The sequence below is a fragment of the Ictidomys tridecemlineatus genome, chromosome 11, assembly GCF_052094955.1.
Source record: "Ictidomys tridecemlineatus isolate mIctTri1 chromosome 11, mIctTri1.hap1, whole genome shotgun sequence".
NCBI classification, from domain to species: Eukaryota; Metazoa; Chordata; class Mammalia; order Rodentia; family Sciuridae; genus Ictidomys; species Ictidomys tridecemlineatus.
The window spans coordinates 44,753,726-44,775,120 of NC_135487.1; the positions used below are offsets into that span (position 1 = coordinate 44,753,726).

The 21,395-nt window shown below is 38.0% G+C and overlaps 1 protein-coding gene and 1 pseudogene across 8 annotated transcripts in view; one reads left to right on the forward strand and one right to left on the reverse strand.

Annotated features, from left to right (window-relative positions):
- Positions 1 to 7,855, reverse strand: part of Mysm1 (Myb like, SWIRM and MPN domains 1) — a 94,067-nt gene extending 86,212 nt beyond the window's left edge. For all 8 annotated transcript variants that reach the window (XR_013427814.1, XR_013427815.1, XR_013427813.1 and 5 more), the window contains exons 1-3: positions 7,733 to 7,855; positions 3,758 to 3,833; positions 2,020 to 2,090 (exon numbers count right to left, since the gene is read on the reverse strand). Coding sequence is in view for 3 of the 8 variants with exons in the window: in XM_078026352.1 (XP_077882478.1) it covers positions 2,020 to 2,090; positions 3,758 to 3,833; positions 7,733 to 7,806 (221 nt within the window). In the remaining 5 variants the exon portion in view is untranslated. The remainder of the gene's footprint in view (positions 1 to 2,019; positions 2,091 to 3,757; positions 3,834 to 7,732) is intronic.
- A 9,643-nt stretch (positions 7,856 to 17,498) lies between these two features.
- LOC101954914 (serine/threonine-protein kinase Nek3 pseudogene) lies at positions 17,499 to 18,450 on the forward strand (annotated as a pseudogene).
- The last annotated feature ends 2,945 nt before the right edge of the window (positions 18,451 to 21,395 follow it).

The window sequence follows — 21,395 nt, forward strand, 5'->3', positions numbered from 1 at the left end:
GAAGAGTGAAGCAGGTGGCATCACTATACCAGACCTTAACCTATACTACAGAGGAACATAACAAAAACAGCATGGTATTAGCACCAAAACAGACTTGTAGACCAATGGTACAGAATAGAGGACACAAAGACTAACCCATATAATTATCGTTATCTTATATCAGACAAAGGTGCAAAAATGTTCATTGGAGAAAAGGTAGCCTCTTCAACAAATGGTGCTGGGAAAACTGGAAATCCATATGCAACAAAATGAAATTAAACCCCTATCTCTCACCATGCACAAAACTCAACTTAAAGTGAATCAAAGACCTAGGAATTAAATCAGAGACACTGCATCTATTAGAAGAAAAGGTAGGCCAAAATCTCCATCATGATGGATTAGGCTCAGACTTCCTTAATAAGACTCCAATAGCGTAAGAATTAAAATCAAGAATCCATAAATGGGATGGATTCAAATTAAAAGGTTCTTCTCAGCAAAGAAACAATCAGTGAGGCAAACAGAGTGCCTACATTTGGGAACAAATCTTTACCACATGCACATCAGATAGAGCACTAATCTCTAGGATATATAAAAAACTCAAAAATCTCAACACCAAAAAAAAAAAAAAAACCCAATCAATTAATGGGCTAAGGAACTGAACAGACACTTCTCAGAGGAAGATATTTTATTAATCAACAAATATATAAAAAAAAATGTTCAACATCTCTAGCAATTAGAGAAATGCAAAATAAAACTACTCTAAGATTTCATCTCACTCCAGTCAGAATGGCAGCTATTAAAAATACAAACAACCATCAAGTGTTGGTGAGGATGTGGGGAAAAAGGCACACTCATACATTGCTGGTGGGACTGCAAATTGGTGCAGCCAATATGGACAACAGTATGGAGAAACCTTGGAAAACTGGGAATGGAACTACCATTTGACCCAGCTATCTCACTCTTCAGTCTATACCCAAAGGACTTAAAAACAGCATACTGTAGGGACACAGCCACATCAATGATTATTGCAGCACAATTCACAATAGCTAAACTGTGGGACCAATCTAGATGCTCTTCAGTAAATGAATGGATAAAAAATATGTGACGTATATACAAAATGAAATATTATTCATCATTAAAAGAGAATAAAATCATGGCATTTATAGTAAATGGATAGAGTTGGAGAATATAATGCTAAGCGAAGTTAACCTATCCAAAAAAAATCAAAGGCCGAATGTTTTCTCTGATTTAAGGATGCTGATTCATAATGTGGTTGGGAGGTGGGCATGGGAGGATTAGGACAAAGCGGAGGGAAGAGAAGGGAGGAGATAGGGGATAGGAAAAAAGGTGGAATGAGGTGGACATCATTACCCTAAGTACATGTATGAAGACATGAATGATGTGACTCTACTTTGCATACAAGCAGAGATATGAAAAATTGTGCTATTTATGTGTAATATGAATTGTAATGCATTCTGCTGTCATATATAACAAATTAAAATTTTTAAAAAATGAGGACAAGAGTCTAGTGGCTGAGGCTGAAACACAGATAAGTAGCCACAATTCTGGGGATAAAATATTCATTCTACAGTATTTGCTTTATGTTTTGTACTTAAGATTCTTCCCACAAAACGCCTGTAAATTATAGAGTAAAAAGTGAAAAGAACTTTTACATATTATAATTTTGAATCCTTAGAAAAATGAACCTCTTTTAAGTTTTAACTCTGAAAATGGAAATTGGCTTTAAGGTTCTGACTGACTTAAATATTCTATAGCTTCAATTCAGTACTCACATATCATCTAAGTGTTGGCTGACAACAAAATTCTAAAAAATATTAAGTTGGATCTCAGACTAAGCAATAAAACAGAACTTGAAGAATAAAATAAATGCTTTCTCATAGATAGAAAATATTGTATTACATGATAGCTATCTGTAACCAAGTAATACCCATCTAGGAACTAGAGTAACCTCTCTCATCATTTTTACATTGATTTTTTAAAACTGAAACCATAAATGCCCCTATAATCACTAAAGGATACTCTTCTTCCAACAACATTTTCTCAATGACAGCTCTGTTCTCTTCACTGATGGTGCTATCAAGAGTCCAAGGCTATTAAAAAAAAAAAAAAAAAGGATTAAGAACACATATTTTTATTATGTTTTGGAAATATTTTTCATGTTTTAGTAAACAAAAATATATAATATTATAATTACAAATAATAACAGCTACTATGTATTGAGTGCAGACATCTTTGATTCTCACAAAAATTATGAGATAAAACTTTATGCTCACTGATAGCACTGTAGCATTTTAGGTGGAAGAAAGAGTTCTTAAACCAGCACTGTCAAATTCCAAGGCTCATGTTCTTCCCCACAATGAGATAATAATGGCTATTATATATGAGGAGTTATTAGGCATCAGATATCTTACTAGACACTTAACAAATTTCCAAAACTTACAATTCTTTTTTTCCCTCAGCCACAATCTCTCCGTGGATGATCATGCATATTTTCAACTCCAAAGTTATAAATTAACAGCTCATATATGTTCTCCAAGCTTACATCCAACTGTTCACTCAAGATTTATCTTGGATATAATTGGCTTTTCAAATTTAACATATTCAAAATGAAACTTACCATTACACATCTCCAACTGCTTCTTCTGTTGCTTTTCCATCATCGTAAAAGGCATTACTAGACACTAAGTTCCTCCATCTAAAAACCCAGTAATTATTGTGGATTCTTTCTTTTCCCCAGTCTCCATATTCAATCTGCCAACCAGCTCTACCTCCAAAATATAATTCAAATCTGTTAATGTCTCTCTCTTTTGCTACCACTAGGGACAAGCCATCATCATAAATCTTACTTAGATTACTTCAAATGTTTCCTAACTGGTCCCTTTGATTCCACTCTTGCTTCCCCTCCAATCTAATCTTTACCCTAGCATCCCAAATTAATTGTATCAAAATGAACTTACACATTTGAATAGAATCTATGTAAAGTATTTCAATGATGATTCAGTTCTCTTAAAATAAAATGTAAGCCCTTTAGCATAATTTAACTCACAAGCCCTAAATGACAAGAGTTCTTACCTGCTTTCACACCTCTCTTTCCCACTATATTCTAGACATGGTATAGGGCTCCTTCCTTCAACCAGAGCTTTTGCAGTTGTTATTCCTTTTACCTAGAATTCTTTTCTTAATTCTTCACATATCTCCCCATTCTTCCTATTAATTTTTAGCTTAAAATATCACCTCCCCAGCTTCTCTCATTGACAATTTATCTCAAGGAGGCTCCCCACCCTGGTCTTCTCATCAGCACTTTATTTCCTTCATAATCTACAAATGGTTTGCCTACTTATCACCTCTCTCTCCTATTGAATGAATACAAACTCTTTGAAAGTAGGACCACATCTGTCTTGATTATAGCTGTATTCCTAAACCTGGACTAGTGTCTGGCATATAGTAGATATTCAATAAATAACTGATAAATAAAGAAATGAAAGTAGGGTTAATCCCCACTGTTTACTTGAAGAAACAAAGGTTCACAAACCTGAGAAGTGGCAGAGTCAAGAATTTGTACCTAAATCCAACTGGCTCCAAACTTGTTTCTCAATAGGACATTTTTCAAAATTGAAAGAAAAATGAGGTTTCTTCCATTATGAAAGTAAGAAAAAAGTTCTTATGTATTATCTATGTTATTTCTGAAAACTAGCCCTCTGTTAAAAATAAGAAAGAGGCACTCTGGGCAATGATAACAGTTTCATACAATACTTACAATAAGGCCATTCTCATTTCTCCATGATGAGTCCAGATAGTGATCTTGTAAAAGTGATGCTTTATTTTCATCATTTCTGTAATAATTAAGAAAATGGCTATAAGAGATAAGTATTGGTTAATGCCTATAGCTCATACTCAGGGACTCTGGTGTAGGTTTCTTTCTCCCCTTAAAAAGATTTAATATAGCAAAAATGCCTACTGTACCTCCTTGGCCTATAAGGAAAAAAATACTGCCAGGCAACAACCACAATATACTCTGTGGCCTTGAAGTACCACTTCAGTTTTGACTCGTGTACCCATATGTGTAAAAGAACTCAACTTTGTAATTATACCTTTTAACTATATCTAAACCATAAAAAACTTCCATCTATAGCATCAAACTCAAAATGAAGAAAAAAAAAACTAGATAGAAAAATCAAAATAGAAATTACTAAATGAAGTTTTAATGACATCCCATACATTTTTCTTTTTTGTAATGGGGATTGTACCAAGAGATACCTCACCACGAGCTACATGCCCAGTCCTTTTTATTTTCTAAGACAGGGTCTCACTAAATTGCTGATGCTGGCCTCAAACTTGCTATCCTCCTGCCTCAGAGTCCAAAGTCGATGGGATTACAGTAGTGTACCACCACACCTAGTTCTACTCATATAATTTTTAAAAATTAATTTGGGTTATTTGGAGGTCTTCTATGACCATCAGGGAATAAAACTTTATTAATTTTCTCACTCCTTTCATTGTACTAACAAGTTACAAAGTACACTACATAAGTAAAAAGGCTGGCTCATTAAGTTTTCAGGACCACAAACTGTGATATAATTAAATTTAATATTTTGCTTTTGTACACTTGAAGTTACAAGTTTTCTAGTAATGACTTTTCCCTGGCCAAACTTTTCCCCAGGTTTAAATTCAAGGACCAACTCTGATCTGGAAGAGGCTAAATAAAGGATTCTGTCTCTTGTATCAGCAAAAGGAAATCTTTGCCCAAATAATTAGGTCTACCAAGTGTATGGGAGTTGGGACTATTATCATTTCAAGTTCACTGCACAAATCTCTTCACATAGTACTCTCTAATAGGAAGGATTAGCAATATCTATGCTCTGGTGTATGTATATGAACACTACCCAAATCTTCATACATAACACAAATCAACATGTATAAGACTAAAATCACTTTTTCTTCCAAATCTGTTACCCTTCCATTGTTCTTTATCCCAGTTAATTGCACCATCTCCTCCCTGGTTATCCAAACCAAAAGTCTGAATCTGCCGCCGTTCTTTTTTCACAATCCTTATTCAGTCTGCTTGACAATTCTATTGTTTCTCCCTTTTCCAAACCTAGTCTTTCCACTGTATTCATACTTAGTTTGAGATCTCATAGTTTCAGACCTTACAGTTTTTCTGCCTAAGTATAAGAGATAAAGCCAACAAGCTATTCATCTTTCATCTTTTCTTCACTTTTTTCCATCTGTCACTATAAAACGTTTACTGTGTATCTTATCCAACAGGAATATTAGTTCTGTATGAGGAGGGACTTGGTTTTTACAACAGCTATATACCTAGGCCTGGCGGGCGTGTACATGGTGCCAAATTGACACTTGATTGAATGAACAAAGTAGGTGGGTCACAAATCACACAGGTCTCTAGTAGGGAACTGAAGATTCATCACAAAACCAATTGGAGACTGAAGGGAATAATATTCACATTTGGTAAGAAAGACTATCTTTAGTAAAGAATAAAGGGGGTCAAGGAGACAAAGACCAGTAAAGAAATGATTATAAAAATACCAAAAAAAAAAAAAAAAGGTGGCAGCAACTTATACCTAAGGAACAAACAGTGTGACCAGAAGTAAATACATTTGAAAGGATATGTAAACAGAATGAACAGTTCCTTAACAACTAATAGAATGGGAAAGTAGTAAGAGTTAAAGTTTTAGATCTGTGTCTTATATGACCGGATGGATGGCTGCCAGTGCCACTTAGTAAACTAGGAAACATCAGAAAGGCAGGTCTGGTGGAGAAAGTTTGTAAGTTGAGATTTAAGTACTTGTGGGACATCTAAGTGCTGACAGATTCAGAGAGTTGAGTAAATTACTCTGAAGCTCAGGAGGAAGATTTGGGTTAGTGACAGATTTGGGAGATATTAGCGTGTATTAGGTTCAAGTTAGGGAACTTTCATGGAAGAATACTGGTAAAATTTCATATGGAGCATCTAACAAAAATTACGTTTTAAGAGATGGTATCACCAGTGACTATGAAGAAGCAGAAGACCTATGACAAATCCCTTTTTTAATATTGTCATTTAAAGAACAAGCAGAAGAAAAGGAAGACAAGAAAGAACGATAAGAACAGAAGGAAAACTAAAATGCCATCTTTTAATTTTGGTACCTAGCACTCAGAAAATGGTTAAAAGCAGTATGCTTTAAATTTATCTTCAAGAATTCCACAAATGCTATTATCAGCTGTAATTACACACTTCAGGGGGCACCAGTTATACTAATTCCAGATGACTGTAGCCCCATTTACAAGAACATAATGTCAATAAGGCTCCTTGGAATCACATAAAGCAATGAATCTGACCATCAGGAGCCAATAATCTTTGTAGTTCTGTTTGTATGAGACAGATTGAAGAGCCACCACTACACCTAAGGCTGAAAAAACAGGAAGGAAGAAAACGAGAAAAGGGAGAAAAATTAAACACAATCAGAAAAATTAAGATAAACCATGAAAGAGGCATAGAGCCAAAATCCTCAGATGATCTTCCAAGGCAAACTCATTTCCTTATGGACTGCAGATTAAGTATCCCTGTCCACTTATTTCATTGACTTGTTATGAAACATAAATTAAATCAAGCATTCAAAAATACTTTAAAATTTAAAGCCTACACAAATGTGAACAATTGTTATGAAAGACTTCCTACTTATCTGTATAGCTTCGGGATGCTCTGCATAAAGATCCATATTCCTCACATTTTTATAGTTCTTTAGAATTCACACTTGAAACTCCCTATCTTAGTGCCTCATGGTCAAGGTGGCACTTTCTCCTTCTGAGCCCTGATATCAAGAGGAATCACATGAAATTGCCACTTCACATGTCAAAAATGGCCTATGTAACGTAACTCGATGCAATTAGAACATAGATCTGATTCCTATTTTGTATAGACTTGAAAGGGACAGGGAAACCGAAGATGGTGTCTTGGGCCATTACTGAAAGGAGGCACATTTCTTACTTTGAAAGCAGAGGCGCATAGGAGGTTGTTTCAAACCATAACATCCTGTTCTGCAGGAATAGGTACTAAAGTAAACCATCCCCGAGGATGAGGACTCATTTGATCTTCACAACGACCTTACGAGGTATACATCATGACCCCCAACTTACACATAAGCAGTCTGAGGCTCAGACAAGTTAAGCGTCTTGCCCAAGGTCACAAGGCTGGTAGAACCAGCAAAAGCAGAAGGAAAGTCCAGAACTGTCCAGAACTCTAAAATCTGACCCCTTTCCTTTAATTCATGCAACTACCCCTATGTAGAAAAAGGAACGAAACGACTCGTCCAAGGTCGCACGGATAGCAAGCGATGGAAGATGAGTCCCTGAGCTCAGGTCCGGTCTACTAGGTGCCCTCATTCTAGTTACTAATGGGCAGATTCTGAGGCAAAGGGAATGCAAGAAGGCATCTGAATTGTGGGAGCAAGTGCAATAAGCTAAGAGAAAACTGCTCCCTCACAGTATCTCTGTAAAAAAGTTAAAGAGCCATGCGGACACTTGAGTACCTGAGCTCAAGTACCATTCAGCTGGGCTCAGGGCAAGCTAGCGGGCGGAACCCGCGCTTCGACTTCCGGGACCAGAGGAGACTCTGGCCCAACACACCATCTTCGGTTTCCCTGTCCCTTGCCGGACTCGCAGCCAAGGATCCACGGTCCTCCCCTCGCATCTGTGCCCGCCCCCATCCCGGGGAGACCTCGTCTCTGCGCCTCACCCTGGCTGTGCCGCCGCCGCCGCAGCCACCACATCCCCTTCGATATCCACATCTGCCTCTTCCGCAGCCATCATGGCACCTGACCCCGTCAGTCTTCCCGAGAGATACCGCGAGAGGTGGCGCGCAGGGGGCGGGGCCGAGGTCGTTTCGTCACGGGGCGGAGTTGAAACCTCGCCCCGAGCTAGGGAGGCGGGACTATGAGAGGAACTGGGTCTCCAAAGGCGGAGTTTTGGTTTTAAATGTTTTGACATGTAAAGAGATCTAGGAAAGTCACCCAGGCAGAACTTCTAGGAGCTTGTGTTCCAGGACAGATTCTTTGATGCCTCACTTCTCTCATGTGTGCAATGGGGATACCAGCAAGTATCTTTCTAGTCAGATGAAAAAGTCAAATCGGACCTACTTTGTGAACTCCTCGGGAGGCAAAGGTGAAGGACACATTTGGGCTGGTTAAATATCTCTCTGTCGCTCTCTTTCTGGAAAACTTGACTTGTGTGAAGTGCAGAAAGACTTACATTTCAAAATGTAACAAAAATATATTAATATAACTTATGGTTGTGTTTTTTATGGCGATCTTTACAATTTAAAAATCACTCTCATGACTGTTAATCCTTATAATAACCCAGTAAGGCAAGCAAGGCCATATCATCAGTTACACTTCACAGATGAAAAACTGAAGCTCAGAAAATTAACATGATTGCCCAAGGACAGCTCAAGGAATTCAGATCTTTTTGACTCTTCCCTAAGTGTTCACTGCATATAAATCACCATTGTTAGGAGCTCTTGAGGATAAACACCATTTCTGCCAAAAATTGATGGCTTTTCAAGAACTTAGACATTGCCCCTTACACATTCCTTTACTTACTTCACCAAGGATTCCCATTGACTCATTTGTCTTCATCCCCCCCACCCCGCCCGGTTATGAATACTTGAAGGATAAAAACTGTCTGATAGTCCTTAAACTACCAACATTCAGCATGGTGTCAGGAGTGTAGTAGTGCTCAATAAATGTTGAAGAAGTGAATGAGTCAGCAAAATGAGCTTATTTCCCACATCATTCTTAATTTGTCTCATCTCATTTTTGTTTGTTCTCAGAGAATAAGGTGGGCTGAACCATGAATGTAATGGAAAGAAGATGGAGAGAAAGATTTTTAAAGATGAGAACCCAGTGCTCAAAAACTGAACAGTGTGAGGGCCCATTCTCAGGCCACCTGAAGGTGCCCTTCTGTTGTCAAAGCTCTTATCCAGTGACCAGCTCCCATGCAAACACCATGTCTGCACAGAGTAGATATTTTAAAGTGTCTGTTTAACTTAATTTAGAGCAGATTTAGGATTTGTTATACATGGACTAGATAGTTAAAAAAAATGTTAAATAGAGCTGGGTGCAGTGGTGCATACCTGTAATCACAGCAGCTTGGAGGGGAGGAAGGATTGCAAGTTCAAATCCAGCCTCAGCAACTTAGCAAGACCCTGTCTCTAAATAAAATATTTAAAAAGCCTGTAAATGATGTTGCTCAGTGGTTCAGCGCCCCTAGGTTGAATCCCTAGTGGAAGGAGGAGAAGGAGGAGGAGGGGGAGGAGGAGGAGGAGGAGGGGGAGGAGGAGGGGGAGGAGGAGGAGGAGGGGGAGAAGGGATGTGCCTTTCACTGACATTTACACACCAGGTCTGGATGAGGACCCTGGCAACACTGGAAATTTGTTGTATCAAATTAGATACAACAAATTAGTTGTATCCTAGAGCATGATACACAATACTGTGTGAACAATGTCTCCTGAAGGCTTTGCTAGTCCAGGACCCTACAATGGTAGGCATTGAAATATAGATGGAAGGAAGGAAAGCTGGGCGTAGAATTCAGATACACTCCAAGTCATCTCAATGCCTCCCTCGATGGAGTCCTTTGTTAGGAAAAAATATCAATTGAAATCCATCCAATACTGACATGGCTATTACACTCACCACACCAGAACATTAAAACATTCTTCATAACTGTATCGTGTAAGTTCAATAAGTTAATAGAGGCACGGAAAATACAAAAAGGATAAAATTCAACTTCTGGGGATGAAAACTATAATGTGTGAGATGAAAAATACACTATCAAGATTGATGACATGTTAGACATTGATGAAGAAAGGATCAGCAAACTTGGATACATAACAAAAAGAGACCAAAAAAAAAAAAAGGAACACACAGAGAAATAAAAAAATTAAAAAATGAACAGAGAATCCATAAAGGAACTTCAAGCATCTCAGTATGTATGCAATAGGAGTCTCTAAAAAGCAGGGGTAAGGGATCATAGAAAATATCTAAAAAAAATAATGCCTGAAAAGAATGTCCAAATTAGAAGAAAACTATAATCTCATAGATCCTAGAAACTGAAGAAACTCCAAGCAGAAGAAAATAAATAAAAAATATACTAGGATCCATTATGATCAAATTACTCAAAACCAATGATAAAGAGGAAATTTTGCCAAAGGAAAAAAAAAAGGCATGTTACCTATGTAGGGACAAAGAATGACATCAGATTTCTTGTTGAGAACAACGAAAGCAAGAAAACCTAAAAGCAACATCTTTAAACTAGAGAAGGCGGGAGGGTAGCAAATCACTTCACTTAAAATTCTATGCCTAGTAAAAATACTTTTCAGGAGATGAAGGCAACCTAAAGACTTTTATATGATATACAAAATCGGAAAGAACAAGAAACATTAGAGGACATCTAATCAGGCAGAAGGAAATTACGTAAGATGGAAATATGGATCTACACGGAAGAATGGAGATCAGGGATAACAACTACATAGGTACATATGCAAGATTTTTTCTTAGCACTTAAATCTCTTTAAAAGAATATTAGCCATTTAAAAATAATACCAATATACTGTGAGATTCATAACATATAAGTAAATAAAATGTGTGACAACAATGTAAAATCTAGGAAGAAAGACGTGCAAGCACAAAATTTTAAGGTTCTTACACCATACAAGAAGTAGCATAATAGCCCTTGAATATGCATTAGAAATTATAGTATAAACCCTTGCACAATTACTAAAATAACAAGACCATGTTTGAATGTTAAAAATTGAAAAATACATTAATAAATTACTTGCAACTTTTTAAGTAATAAAAGGGGGTGATTATTAACTTGCTAAGGGACACAGATCTAGGAAGTAATGGAGCAGGAATTCAAAGGGGCAAAGATATTATTTTTCCTACCCCAGACTGTCTTTCATGTGTGTGTGTGTGTGTGTGTGTGTGTGTGTGTGTGTGTGTGTGTACACATATGTATATCTTCAGAGTTAAGTAGGAAGACCACCTCATCAGTGTAGAGATGGTCAAGTAAATGTAAAGAAATGGAAGGACATTTAGGCCTGAATGAATGTGCACAGTTAAGTTCACAGTGATAGATGCTGCCAATTCCTTTCCAAGCAATGTTGAAGAAAAAGGAAGCTGGAGTGTTACAGGTTGCTGGTTCTAATATGGCAGAAGATTCTAATATTTTCTGTCTCATTGGTCTAATCATGTATGCTCTGATAACTCCTATGGTAGGAGGATGATTTTTTTTTCTTTTTATTGTTTTATTCCTATGGACTACATCAGTATTAGTTTCATAGCAAGCATTCAATAAATATTTGTTGAATAAATGATCAAAAAAGAGACCAACCAAAATGAACACAGAGAGGAATTTAAAAAAAATTAAAAATCCATGGAGAATCACTGAGTTGCAAGGCAAATTCAAGTTCCCCCAGTATATACGAATTTGGAGTCTCTGAAAAGCAGGGATGAGGGGTTTTGCCCCTGTATGAAGCCTCCTTGTTCTAACTCCAGATTCAGAAAGCCATAAACCTACATATATTATGACTTATCTTTTCACAAAGCAAGAGAATGGACAGATCATACTGATGCGAGCTTTACAGACAGGTGGCAGTTACAATTCTTGATGCAAAGAACAACTTGGCAGGCTGGTAGGCCAATCAGTCTTGTGAGCCTTTCAAGTAGTACGAGTCACTGGGGTCTGGGCTCTTTGCTCATGGAGAGGCAAGCCAGTCTGCAGGCTCTTCAAGCATGTGTGCTCCACACATCCCTCCACTATCTGACCTTGTCACGTCACTTTTACTATTGTTTTCTTGTTTATTTACAAAAAAGCAGAGGGCAAAATGGTTAAATTCAAGCTAGTTGTCTCTGCAATTAACAGTTTGCTTCCTTTAAACAATGTTAAAATTAAAGTCTTAAGGGGGATCATATATTTAGATTTTTATTTTTGAAATTAACTTTTATTTTTACTCTTAATCCTCTTAAAATGTCATTATATATTTAAAAATGCATAATGCTTATATAGAAAAGAACATTTTTATTCGTTCTGATTCTCTGTTTTCCTGCAAACTGAATGAATATTGGGGTAATTTTAGACTGTAGGGGGAGAAAGATGAATTATGGATAGAGAGGATGTGTCAAGCCAATATGAACACTTGCCTATCCCAAATATCATGTAATGCAAGGTCTTCTTTGACCCTCCTAGGATTCCTGCCAAGAAAGTATTATCATCCCCAGATCAGGTAACTTAAGATTCAGAGAGTGATGACTACATAGCTAGTGAATATCAGAGCTGGAATTCCAACCCAAGTCTTTCTGACTCTGTACTGACTCAAGTATACTTTCTTTTTTCTTTTTTTTAAGTTGTAGGCCCAATACCTTTATTTATTTATTTTTTATTCATGTGTGCTTAGGACCGAATCCAGTGCCCCACACATGCAAGGCAAGCACGCTACCACTGAGCCACAATCCCAGCCCTCAAATATACTTCCATATTAGTTACAGTTTGGATTTGAAATGTCCCCCAATGGCTCAGGTATTGAACACATGTTCCCCAATGCAGCAATGTTCGGAAATGGGGCTTTTTGGAGGTGATTGGATCATGAGGGCTTTAATCTTTTCAATGGAATAATTCACTAATAGATTCATAGCTAATAGACTACTGGAAGATGGTAGAAACTGTAGGAGGTGAACATAGGCGAAAGGGGTGGGTTTCTGAGAATGTGCCCTGGAAGCTTGTGTCTCATCCCCAGCACCTTCCTCTCTTTCTCAACTTCCTGGCTACCATGAGTTGAACAGCTTTGTTCCTCCATTCCCTTCTGTCATACTGTCCTGCTTCACCACAGGCTCGGAAACAATGGAGCCAGCCGACCTTGGACAGAAATCTCTGAAATCATAAGCCAAAATAAATTTTCTTCCTCTAAGTTGTTTTTCTTATGTATTTTCTTATGTCACAGTGATGGAAAGCTGACCAATACAATATTATAATAGAAATAATAGGGTATTTTGCTATACAATGTAAGCTGTTTTTTTCATGTTTGGTTTAAGAATAATTCAGAAGTAGAAGATTTTCTTGTTTCTTTGAGGTATTTAAGTCTAGAGATAAATAGAAAGTATATTTGAAGGGTTAGAACCTTGTTGTGGGTTTACAAATTGTTTTCATCTAACCATCAATACTGTCTATACACTTTGTTGATCCTAAAACAAAGTTAGAAGGAGGTACCATACCTCCTTCTAAATCCTTGTGGATGTTGTTAAAGGAACATTCAGCCACTTTGCAGAAGCATAACCTGACAGCACTGTATATCTTTCACTTTATTTTATATTTCAACTACATGGCTTTTGAATGCATTGAGGAGACAGCTTATTTAGTTCTTGTTTTTCCACATTTCATTGCATTTTTATTGAACAAGCAAAGTATAATTGTAATATTAATCCATAAAAATCTGGCATGTTAGCCTTCTTGTTAATTAGCTCAGATTTGTAAATGCTTTAAAAGCAGGAAGTGTCATGCAGCTGCTCCTGATATTATTATTACCTTACTAGCTGAACCGTCAGCTAAATGATTGCCGGGGATTCAAAAGAGTTCCCATTTTAAAAATACAATAGCTAGTGAGAGGGAAGGAAAACCACTTTATCTATATAGAGGTGAGATAATAGATGAATGCAGACATAGACTTATGGGCTACACTTGGCAGGCATGGGATATTGCTTGAATTGTTCCAGGAAATCAAGCTGCATTTTATTTTCTTTTTTCCTCTCTCATTCCCTGAAATCACATAAGGTAGCTACTGAAAAAGCTGTTCTCAATATGTTGTAAAGAAAGTCTGCCAATGCACTTCTTACATTTTAATTACAGTAATGCTACATCCATCTGACATTTTTTGGAAGGAAAAAAAAAAGGTGCCAGCATTAATGAGCTCCTACTGTGTGCCAGGCATTTTGCATACATTATTTATTTACAGCCAGACAACAGATCTTTGAGGTAGGAAGTGCTCTTTCTGTTTGCAGATGTGGCAACTGAGGCTCAGAATAGATGAGTAACTTACCAAAGAAATGTAGCTTATCATCTTTTTATTACATCATTCTGCTTCAAATTAGGTATAGATATCATTATTCAGATTTAAATCTTTTCTTATCAGCAAACCCTAGTGGAGGGATTTTACTTTCTTTCTGATAGATCCAGGTGGATGGGCGTGGCCAGGCCTGGGTCCCATGCCAACCTTGAAGCCAGGAGGACTTTGTGTCATCAGGATCATATGGAATATAGAGGAATGGGGGCTCTCCAAGCAAAATATGATTTATTTTTCAGAGATCAGAAAAAGAATTTGGGGCTGACAGAACAACAGGTGCCCACTATGTTGTAATTTCCCTCTGTTGCCCGAAAACTTTGGTTCGGTTTGTTAACCACCACAGACCCATACTAGTATTACTCAACCTCTATAGACTCCTGGTTCTTCATTTATAGGGTTAAATGTTGGTGGCTAAAAGACCTATATACTTATTGATTGCTATGGATACAAAAGGCTAGGAGAATGTTGGAGTCTACGTGGATTTGTATATGTTTATAAATTAAAGTATGCACCATAATTGAAGTATTCCTTCTACCTGAAGTCCATACCTTTCTCCCAATCCCAGCCCATCCACCTTCTCAGAGGCTCTGGCTGCCTCCTTACCTCTAAAAGGGCAGTAAATTCTGACTCAGCTCTGACCTACTATTGCCAGGCTGGAACTTTGGTTCAAAGTTGCTAGAGTTTCTGATTTTTCTTTTTCAGGGAAGCCAGAAATCAAGATTAATTTGTAAAAGCCAATTCAAGATTGAAAAAATAAAAAATAATTAAATCAAATGAACCTTTATGTGGGTTGTATGTCCCCTACAGTTGGTAACTTTTGGCCTACTTCCTTCTCTTATATCACATGTAGTGTGGCTAGGATTTTTTAGAATTGCAAAAGAAAACTTCTTTTATAAACACTTAATCACTTGATACTGAGTGGGTCATGGTATAATACACACAATGTTTATTTCTGCTAGGTTTCTTTAGGAAAAAAAAATCCCACCAAGTATAATTGATAATGTTGTTAAAATGAGAACTTGCCCCTTGATCGTGAATGAGCACATCTTTGGGTCAACTTTGTTTTCAATTTTGGTTTTCATTCTGCATTTCTTCCCATCATAAGGGGTTTCCCTTGAATAGTTAATTAACTCCTTGAGAAATACAGTGGCTGCTATAAAGTTATCCATTAATTTAAAATTTGTGTTTTTACTTCATTCAGAGGTCCTAAGACTACTGTGCTAGATGCAGTAGTCACTGAGGTGAGCAAGATCTTATCACCACTGCCAAGAAGTTCATACTCATATAATATATTCATATAGTTCAATAATCATTCCACAACAACAGAACAGATGCCATGTGCAGAGCGCTGTGTCTGCCTCCATGGAAGTATGATGGGGCAAGGCTAACTCTGCATGATAGGAAAGTCTGACCTTTTTTGTGGGTACTGGGGATTGAACCCAGGGGCACTCAACTACTGAGCCACATCCCCAGCCCTATTTTGTATTTTATTTAGAGACAGAGTCTCACTGAGTTGCTTAGCATCTCACTATTGCTAAGACTGGCTTTGAATTTGCAATCCTCCTGCCTCAGCCTTCTAAATTGCTGGGATTACAGACCTGAGCCATGATACCCAGTGGGAAAGTAACCTCTTGGGTACTGCCTCTCATCCTCTCAGTCTACCTCTTACTATAACTATTGCCATAACAACCACTTTGCAGAAGCATAACCTGACAGCACTATGTATCTTTCACTTTCTGTACTAGGACATCCTTGGCTCATGCACAACCTGGAAAAGCAAGAGTGTTAACATCCCATGAGGCGTCTTATGACCTATAGGGAGCAGGAGGTGATTAATAAATCATAATCCTATAGGTAACAATTCTGAAATTCATTCCACTAGATCCTCAAATGGTTTCTGAAGGATGAGGCCCAGTTGCCCACAGAAAAGAGCCCTGCAATAATTCCCTCTTACATCGACTTTTTGTCCTTCACTATTTCACACTTTCCAGTCCTCCATCCTAATCCTTGTGTTCATTTCCCAAATAAATTACTATCTTAACGTCTGTCTCAGGCTCTGCTCCCCTAGGGAAGCCCAAGCTAAGAGACTAAACATGAGTTTTCCACAAGGAGATACAGAGGAAAAGCATTTGAAGCAAAGGGGAAAGCATGAGCAAAGTCAGGAGGCATGAACTGCACAGACATGTTTATGGCTTGTCAGTAATCAGCTGTCGCTGAAGCATGGGTAAGTGGAAGGCATGAGGAAGAGGGAATTACTGGAAGGTGTGTTGATTGGAAAAGATCTATCAAATACGCTGACCTGAGAACGTTGAGAAAATGTTCACCCAAAGTTTTGCTTGTTTTCCATCACAGGCTTCTGTATTGTTCTCCTCCTCTGGGAAATCAGTGGCCTGTGGACTGAACCATAATTTGAGACCCTGAAATCAAGACAAAATGAAATATTCTGGTGAAAGATCACATACTGGAGAACAAAACTACTGATAGTGTACATATTATCTTCAGTAGAGTATGATGAGTGCATGATCATCTTATTATGACTGAAAGAGGGGGATTCTGAAAAACTTCAAGATCAGAAAATGGAAATGAAATTTACGACACCTATTATTATCCATTAAAATGATGAAAGATAGCAGTACATTTTCATCATTATGAACAAAAAAATTTATAAGTGCTTTTGTGTAATCATTCCTTACTTTACTACTTAATTTGCCCATTGGGACTTAAGTTCTTCAACTACAAATACTCTTCTCAGGAGGGGTGATGCTTTTAGGTTTGAGAGGGGAATTGGGAACTTTTTATTATATTATATTTTATGTAACACCATATTTCATCCTGGTAATGGATATTAAACTACCCTATTATTTATGTGCCACTAAAAAAGAAAAAGCAATGTTGATTACATTTTCACACAGTGTCAGTTGCAAGATGCATCCTGATTTCAGAGATTTGAGAAAACATGTGACTTAAAGCCGATGCCTACTATTTCATTTTCCCCACCTGAATGGATTCTGTAAGATAGAAATCTAATCTGTTCAACTTTGACTCTTTCTAATACTTGGTACAATTTTGGATATAGGTATGATTCATAAGTGTTCAAATATTTGTTGTATTACACTGAAAAGGTCCCTATCTTTACCCACTTTGACATAACTCTTAATATCTTACCTCAGATAGGACATTTCATAGGAAAATATTTTATCACCCATCTCAGAACCCTGTGTAGTATAAGGAAATACACCGATTAATAGTCAGCATGAACAAAAATCTCTCATGACCGCCCTCTATGAAGCACACCAGTCACCTGGGTGGAGAAACCAACTTGGTCGCCTGGAGGCCATAGAGGAGAGCCCGTTGTGATTGCATGAGTGGAGCCCAGCTGTGGATGCCCAGCATGGATGACTACACAGTCCTGAGAGTGATCAGGGAGGGCTTCTTCGGCAGAGCTCTTTCGGTTTAGCAGGAAAGCATCAATCAGATGTTTTCCATTTAGAAAAAAAAGGCTTCTACGTCTCCCTCTGATAGACAGAATTCTAGGAAAGAGGCTGTTCTGTTAGCCAAAATGAAACACCCAATATTGTTGCCTTTAAAGAATTCTTTGAGGCTGAAGGACATCTGTATGTGATAGAATATTGTGATAGAGGAGATCTACTGCAAAAGATTAAAAAGCAAAGAGGAAAATTATTTTCTGTAGTTATGATACTTAATTGGTTTACACAAATGTGCTTTGGAATAAACCACATTCACAAGAAACATGAGCTACACAGAAATATCAATTAGAGGACGTCTTCCTCACCCCAAATGGAAAAGTAAAAATGGAAGATTTTGGATCTGCACGTCTTCTCTCCAATCCCATGGCATTTGCTTATACATATGTGGGAACACCTTATTATGTGCCTCCAGAGATTTGGGGAAACCTGCCTTATAATAAAAAGTGACCTCTGGTCCTTGGGATGCATTCTATATAAACTCTGTACCCTTAAGCATTCATTTCATTTAACTGTTTGGAAAAGTCTTATTCTCAAAATATGTCAAGGGTCCATCCACCCACTGCCATCTCATTATTCCTATGAGTTTTACGTCATGCAGATGTTCAAAAGGAATTCTTCACAGTGCCCTTCAGCTACTACTCTGCTCTCCAGAGGCAGTTTAGCTCTCAACTAGTCCAGAAGTGCTTACTCCCTGAGGTCATCACAGCATAAGGAGAATAAATATTAGATGAAACCAAAATGTGTAAGCATAATACACCAAGAAAAACCAACCCCAGGAGAATGACGATAGCTCTGGGAAACGAAACAAGCATGATGCAAGGGGGAGAAAAAGAAGGTGTAACCATCCCAATTTAGAAGGCACTAATACAAACCTGGGTGAAAGTGCATTGTGGAGAGTAACCAGAGGAAAAAAGAGTCAGGTAATCTGTCAGTCTTTCCATGAAAGCCAGTTCAACCAAGTCCTCAGAGGCAGCAGTGGGAGAAAAATGTACCCAGTACAACTCCTAGAGCTTTGGAAAATGCACCCATACTCACCTCCAGTTTAACTGCAGAGGATGATGGAGGTGGTTCTATAATACAGTGAAAATAGTACCTGTAAGCAGTGACTCAGAGACCCTTGACACCCTATCGAACATCCTTAACACTGCTGATCTCAGCTCAGCATTTCAAACATGCATGATATATAGACGATTTTTGAAAGGCTCCTTGTCTGGATGAAACAGAAGCATCCGACAGAGTTGATGGAGGTTCCAATTCTGTCATTTTGGATCCAGACAGACTTGACCCTAGGCCGAAAGAAGAAGACATGGGCTCTGAGGAAGAAGACCACAAGCTTGGCTGAGTGTCATAACTGAGGAAGCAAGCTGAATGGCAGGGTGTGTGTGATGTATAACACCTGCCCCAGAGAATGTGTTGGAGTCCCATGGGAGAGATGTTTCAAATGAGGAATTCGTGTTTGGAAATATCATGAAGAGGAGTGAACTGCTAATACTTAAAATTGCTCCTGACTAGCATCAGAGTTTTAAAAAATCTAGAACTCCTCTGAGAGAGCACAAGGGAGAAGGTATAAGCAGATGGCTATGAGCTTTGCAGTCTGATAGAACAGAGATTGGATACTAGCTCTACCACTAACTAGATGCGTGATTGATTGTAGGAAATTAGTTCTTTGAGCCCCAATTTTCTTAATTATAAAATGAGGATAATGATGCCTACCTCAGACGGACGCTGACCACATAAAATTATACTAGCTCATATGTTAACTATTCCTGTTGCTACAACTTCTGTTTATTACCATGTAACACTTTTTACATTTTCTTAAGATTTGCAGGTCTAAATACATGTAATTATAATATAAAAATATCTCACATCACCATTTTTTTTTTGTTTATACCACCTTGAGAACTCAAAGTGTGGAAGATTTTTCACAATATATTTTGTATATATTTGTCCCCATGCCATGGTTTGTATTTTATCACATATGTAAGAAAAGGACTCCCTTAAAAAATCGTTGTTTAGGTAAATGTGGTAGTAAAGATAATTTTGAAAGTATAGATTTTGTATTAATTATTTACATGAGAGGGTGTGTTTGGAAGATCACAAGATGTCCCTCATTGTTCTAATCCTTTGAAAGGATTTACTATGGAAGAAAATCACTGGACATCGAGGAATTATTCGCAAACATTTTCTGTGGAATTCATTTAGGGTGGGAAGAGAGTTTTCAAAGTTTTGCATGCCTTTATTTGATTTAATTTTATGCTCACTGAAGCCCATTTATATCAGAGTCACCGGCACTTTGAACTTGCTGTGATCTTGCTCTGCTTAGTAGCCAGATGATATTTGGTAAGATTCTTGGCTTCTAAGCCCCATGTCTTGGAAACAGCCCACACTGCATTAGTGAAGATTCTGGGGCATTCTTCTTACTGATCCTACTAAGCCTTTGAAAATATACTATGACCACTAGGAAATTTCAGACTTAGTCTGAACTTGGCATAAAAGGATCCAAAGACATGGAAGGCTCCGGTGCCTGGAGTGCAGTGGTTACACCTCATTATCCCCAGAGTAGGGGCCCCCTCTTCCTTCCCCTTGGGTCTCTGTGTCTTCCCATCCTGGCCTGGGGCCAAGGCTGCCTGAGCCATGGGAACAGCACAGAGTCATCTCAGATGCCTCCTAGGAGAGGCTGTGAGGCACACACCACCTCCTCATACTCTGCTATAGGAATCTCATCTTCATTTCAGTTTTGTCTACCCAGGGCTTGTTCTAACTTTAGAATTTAGACAGATTCTCAGAATGGAAAAGGTGATTTTGCTGGAGTGAATAGTGAGTGGTGGTGGAGTGGGAGTGAACGGTCTGGAATCTGGCTGTGCCATTTTAGTATTGGTTGTCTTTGGAAGTATAGTAGTACTCCCCTATCAGCAAGGAATATGTTACAAGATCCCCAGTGGATGCCTAGTACCGTGGATAGCACTGAACACTATATAAAGTATTTTTTTTTCTATATGTATTCCTATGATATAGTCTACCTATGATCATGTTCTACCTTTTCTTTAAAGGAAGCACTTTACAGCTTTTGTCCACTATATCTGAATTGCCAGCATCACTGTTCTTGGACTTTGGGGGTTGTCACTAGGTAAAATAAAGGTTATTGAACACAAGTACTATAATACCGCCATAGTTGACCTGATAATCAAGATAGCTACTAAGTGTCACTAATGGGTGAGTACCATATACAGCATGGATACATTGAACAAAGGCACATTTCCTCCAAGAGGGATGCAGCAGAAAGGCTGGAGATCTCACCATGCTACTCAGAACTATATGTAATTTAAAACTTATAAATTGTTCACTTAATGTTTTTAAACATCTTTTAACTGCTGACCTGTGGTTCAGATGTCTGCTTTTTGCTGGGTGCTGGCCCATGGAGTAGGGTGGGAGCTTCTAAGACCTGCTGCATAGTGTTGAACATGCTCCACCCCAAGGACTCAGAGGTGAGGAGACTCTGTACACATATTTCCTTCTCCTATGACAAGTAGACACTGGAAAAGTGGTAGGATTGCTATGTTTTATTGCTGTTCTTCACTTTAATTCCCATTGGTTCTCTCTCCTTATCTTTCATCTTTTTCCTTCCTCCACTCACTTTTGGAAAACTCTAAAGCAAAGTGTCAATCCAGAGGATAACTGTGTAATCTGGTAACTTTGTTAACTGGATCAAGATATTTAATTCCTTTGAACCTTTTTGTGAAAAACCATATTTTTCACTTATCCAAATATTTACTAATTCATTTACTAATCAAATCAGACTT